The sequence below is a fragment of the Pinus tabuliformis genome, chromosome 4_1, assembly GCF_031772625.1.
Source record: "Pinus tabuliformis cultivar Carrire ecotype Pingquan chromosome 4_1, CPIR1, whole genome shotgun sequence".
Lineage (NCBI taxonomy): Eukaryota > Viridiplantae > Streptophyta > Pinopsida > Pinales > Pinaceae > Pinus > Pinus tabuliformis.
The window spans coordinates 77,009,146-77,014,264 of record NC_142303.1 but is presented as its reverse complement, the minus strand read 5'-3'; the positions used below and the strand labels follow the sequence as shown (position 1 = coordinate 77,014,264).

General features: G+C 35.4%; 1 protein-coding gene across 1 annotated transcript; it reads left to right on the top strand.

Annotated features, from left to right (window-relative positions):
• The first annotated feature begins 858 nt into the window (after positions 1-858).
• LOC149174236 (uncharacterized) lies at positions 859-2,079 on the top strand. The gene is made up of 3 exons (XM_089422558.1): positions 859-1,386; positions 1,480-1,572; positions 1,745-2,079. Exons 1-3 carry the CDS (start codon positions 1,258-1,260, stop codon positions 1,940-1,942), a joined length of 420 nt encoding a protein of 139 aa, XP_089278684.1. The 5' UTR covers positions 859-1,257; the 3' UTR covers positions 1,943-2,079.
• The last annotated feature ends 3,040 nt before the right edge of the window (positions 2,080-5,119 follow it).

Sequence of the window (5,119 nt, the reverse complement as noted above, 5' to 3'; positions counted from 1 at the left end):
AAGACTGTTGTATTTTTGAGTCTTGCATAGATTCAACAGTTTGCATGTCAAGGCCATATTATCAGTTCTGCACTCTTCTGTTTCCTTTGGACACAAATCACTGTTCTTTTGCAAGGCATTCCCGGAACAAATTTCAACAATGTGGTGATCCATATGACCAATTGGTGTGTTCTTCTGCCTTACAAGAGAATCAATTTTATTTTCTAAAGTATGCCAAAGAATGGCACCAATGTCATTCTCAGGGCATCTTCAAGCATGTATTCTTGAGTAGGGCATTGATACATCCTTGAAGGACTGTCCCCAAAAACTATCTGAAAAATGAATACAACATTTACTATAATAGCTACAAGTTGATACTTTCCAGGAATGGTTATTACCTTGCTCAATCTACCACATACATCTTTTTTATTGTCATTTTCTATCATGGTGTATACATTTTTTTCAACAATTTTGAAGTGTGCCCTGCCTTCAGTGCAATGTTGGTTTCACTGTCGAACTACCATGACTGCCATTTAATGATATCAGGCCTGTTTCTTCAAAATCTAGCAAGCTCTCACAAGGCAAAGGCCAGACATTAATAGAACAATGAGGTGCATTTCCATTGTCACCTCAGCAATCCTCCTTCTGCTTTTTAGTGGAATTATACCACACAGGAGGCTTCCCAATTTTCACCTAAATGATATTCTAAGTTATATGGATCAAGGTGATATATCAGATGAATCAAAGCTAAGTAAAGGTACTTTCAATGGACAAGGGCACAATTGTCTATGTGTAGGAGCAGTGTACCATATACAAAGCCCTAGAGAGGTACTTGTGACCTAGGGTTACATCATGTAGATCAACAAAGGGATGCAAATATTAGGAAGGACTTTGAGAAAGGATTGTCCTTGATTTTCGAAAATGGAGTTGTTCCTTTCCAGCCATATGCCCCAAGTGACCATCAAAGGGAGAGCTCATATGTTTTTTGGATGTTTTCTTTATAGCCATTTTTTTACACATATCCATAGAGTCCCCATGCCATTGATGTGAATTACTTGTTCGGTTTTTTTTAACCAAACAAGAAAAATTAAAAAAAATCCTCAAGATCAAAGACTGAAACAAAGACCTATTGACATACCTTTTAAAGTATGGAAAGAACTTGTAAAATCATATGAGAAGTTGGATGCACAAAGAAAAGTCGGCAATGAGAGCATTCAGGTATTGAATTTTTCATTAAACATTATTTAGAATGTATTAATACTTATAAGTATCTTAGACATGTATTTGTGTGAAAATAAATTGAATTGGTTTATGTTTAAGGACAAGGCATCCAAGGCGAGGTTAACCAAGACAAAAGTCACTCATTGTAGTGGCCAGAAAGGTTTAAAAGCACTGATAACAACCTTTGTAAGTATAGTAAACATGTGATATTTTTTTAATAAATTTTGTACTAGAAGAAAGTCATTGTTATCTAATTTCTCCCTATTTACTGATTGATAGGAACTAAAATATGGAAGACCTCCAAATCATTTGGAAAAGGAGGTGCTGCAGCAAAAGAGATGGGTTCAATTTGTTGTTTGGATGGACTCTATGGTATGTAATCTTAGTTGGATTTCCAATATACTTTTAAACCATATTTTCATTTTATTTTTTAGTACTATTAGATATTATATCTTACCTCATTTTATGGTTAACATTGTATAACGAAAACATGCGTTGTGTTATGTAATTAATACTAACATGTAATATTGGTTTTTTTTGTCAGAATGCTATAGGTAATGATTGCCAAGATGATGATCCAAATTATGTTCAACATATATCAAGAGATGATGAGGATGAGGATGAGGATGATGGTGGTGAAGGAGGAGATGATGATGATAGTTGCGGTGTTGGTGATGATGTGGATCAGAGTAATGAGGATGGTCAAGATGATCATGAGGATGATCTTGGTGGTGGTACCTAGGCATGCACATGCATTGTTTTTTATGAAGAAATTATTGTGTAGAATGACATTGTTATGTTTAGATGGTTGTTGTGAATTTACCCTATATCAATGAGACATTTTGATTTTGTAATCATACGATGAGTTTGATTTATGTATGTTGTTAATTTATCGTAGAATAACGATATTCATGAAATATTTTGATTTGTTAATCATATTTGAATTTTACTTGTTTTGATTAAAAATAATACTGATTTTATTAGTATTATGTTGCTATTTTATACATGTTTTGAAAATTGTTAATGACACATTGTTATTTTTTTGGATGGATGTTGTCAATTTATCTTAAATTTCTTTACAAATGATTTTGAATTGTGATATCTGCTTTAATGATATTTAGAAACTATCATATATTTCACTATGAATCTATAAAGGGGGTCATATATGTAAAGAAAAATATACTCTATATAAGAAGTCAAATGCGGATGTAACCATGGATGCAAAATTGAAAGTAAAATTGGATGTTAAACTAGGAATTAATACAAAATGCAAACAATTGACATACAAAGTGTTTTAAATTAGAAGTGAAAAATTGTGCAATAGTTGACACAAAGAAGGGAACAAAACATGGCATACAAAAGGATATCAAATTGGGCAAAAACAAGGACACATAAATGGGCACCAAATTAGATGCAAAAAAAGACAACAACTAGATGTAAAATAAGATGCAAAGTTGAGCATTAAAAAGAAGCAAAAAACATTACAAATTAATATGCCAAATGATGATGCAAATAATGGTGTAAATTTGGGATGCAAACTTGGGTGCAAAAAAGGAAAAAAAAAAGATGTAAGAAAAGACATAAAACAAGATGCAAAATGGGGCTGAAAAAAAGTGAAACCAAGGATGCCATATTGGATGTAAAAAATGATTCCTAATCACATGCAAATTTAGGTTCGAACTTAGACACAAAATTATATGCAAATGTGGACACAAAATGAGGCAAAAAAAGATGCAAATTTGGATGGTGAAAACGATGTAAAACTAGACACCAAAAAAATGCAAAATTGGATGAAAAAGTCGGTGTAAATAATGGTGCAACATTGGACACAAGTAGACACAAAAAAATGGTGCAAAAAGGGGCATAAAATAGCTTAAAATTGGATGCAAAACTTGGTGCAAAAACAAATACAAAAGTAGACGTAAAAAATGGCTCTAAATTGAATGTACCATTAGACACAAAATAAGATGCAAAGGTGGACACAACACATGACTCAACATAAGATGCAAATATAAATGCAAATTTGGATGCTCAAAATGATGTAACATTAGATGTAAGAGATGGTGTTAAAAATGATGCAAAATTGGATGAAACAAATGACGCAAAATATGGTGCAAAATGAGATGGGAAAAATGGAGACAAATCAAACGTAAATGTGGATGTAAAAAATGGTCCAAAAAAAGATGCAAAAATGGGCACAAAAATGGATGCAAAATTTGGTGCTAAATCAAATTCAACACATGGTGCAAAGATAGGCACCAAAGCTGGTGCAAAAATAGAAGCAAAAACTAGTGTAAGACTAGATACAAAACCTGGCGTAAGACTAGATGAAAAAACTGACACAAAATGGATGCATAAAAAGACGTTAAATTGGATTCAAAATACAGTGTAAACTTGATGCAAATGATGGTGCAAAAATGGAAGCAAAGAATGACACAAAATAGGAAGCAAAAGAGAATGAAAAATAGATGCAAAAAATGACACAAAACTAGAAGCAAAACCTGTCATAAAATAAGATGCAAACCTTGGTTCAAAATTTGACGCAAAAAATGATGCATAGTTTGGTGTAAAAAATGATGCAAAATCTAGCATGAAAAAGGATGCAAAATCAGGTGCAAAAAAGGACGCTTTAAAAATTGTACAATAGAGCCAGATTTAGCGCCAGGTTGCTCATCACAATTACAAAAAAAATGCACTAAAATCTGGCGCTAAATCTAGCGCAAATCGCTGGTTTTGTTGTAGTGATGGCTTCAATCGACTGCCATTCACTTTTCCTGGGAAATGTTCTCCATGTAGCTTTACCAGCTGCACCGTGCCTTTGTTTGTGACCTCTTTAACAACATACGATCCTAGCCAATGAATTTGGAACTTTCCCGGGAAATTATCAAACTTGTTGTCATATAGCAACACCAAATCGTTTACCTTAAAGGAGCACAACTTAATATGTCGATCGTGCCAAGCCTTTTCGTGTTGTTTTTGTACCTGCTGATGGAATCCAGCCAAAAACTGTTCCTCTTCGAGTTCCTCCAACTGCGCGAGCCTCTCCTCCAGGGCTCCCCAGTCTGTCATACCTATGAGCACTGGTATGCATCGACTAGGCATAATATGCTCCATTGGCATTACAGTTTCCACTCCATTGACCAACCTGAAAGGTGTCTGTCCCATCAGTTTCTAACACGTTGTCTTATAAGCCCATAAAACTGTTGGTACACACAAGTCCCAATCACTCCGCTGCGAATTATATACCCTGTTCAGTGCTTCAAAGACTTCGTTAAAGGCTTTTGCGTGGGTAGCCTTCTGCACACATGTTCTTTCCACAGTTCATCATTCCAACTGGATGGATTGTTTGTACAATTGCCTCGCCAGCACATCCTTATTGACCGTGTTCTTGAATGCAAAGTCCATGTGCATTTGCGCAAGTTGTTTCCCATATGCCTCTACCCACCTGGACAAATGCGCGCACGGACCATCCCATACAGTATAGTTGTCTTTTATATGCCTCTAAGGTTTCCCAAACAACATGTGCATCATCCTCCTACATTTGCGCTAGTCCTCAAAGCTTCCTTGGTGCATACCCCACAACCTCACGGGCGTAGCACGTAGTACCAATTTCAAGGCCTCAAAATGTTGTTGTTCTAGCACCTCTCTTTCAAATCTATTCAAGAAAGCATATATCTCATTTAACCCATCATAAGTAGGCAGATCCCTTACTTTCATCGATATGTAACGTAGTGATCTTGTCATCATATTACAGTTCAGTGTGATCACCTCGTGCAACCGGTTCTTCCATTGCTCTATTTCCTCATCAGAATCCGATGTACAGGAGCTTTCGTGCTCCCATGAGATTCGTCCATTCGTGGTGGCATTTACCCAGTCTTTCTCTCGCGCAGTTATCTTGTAGATGCAATCTAAGTCATCA

Bases quoted from the DNA above. Each gene is read 5' to 3' on its own strand.
- LOC149174236 (XM_089422558.1), top strand. From the start codon at position 1,258: ATGTATTTGTGTGAAAATAAATTGAATTGGTTTATGTTTAAGGACAAG. The intron at 1,387-1,479 runs GTAAGTATAGTA...ACTGATTGATAG, and splicing joins AAGCACTGATAACAACCTTT to GAACTAAAATATGGAAGACC. The intron at 1,573-1,744 runs GTATGTAATCTT...TTTTTTTGTCAG, and splicing joins TTGTTTGGATGGACTCTATG to AATGCTATAGGTAATGATTG.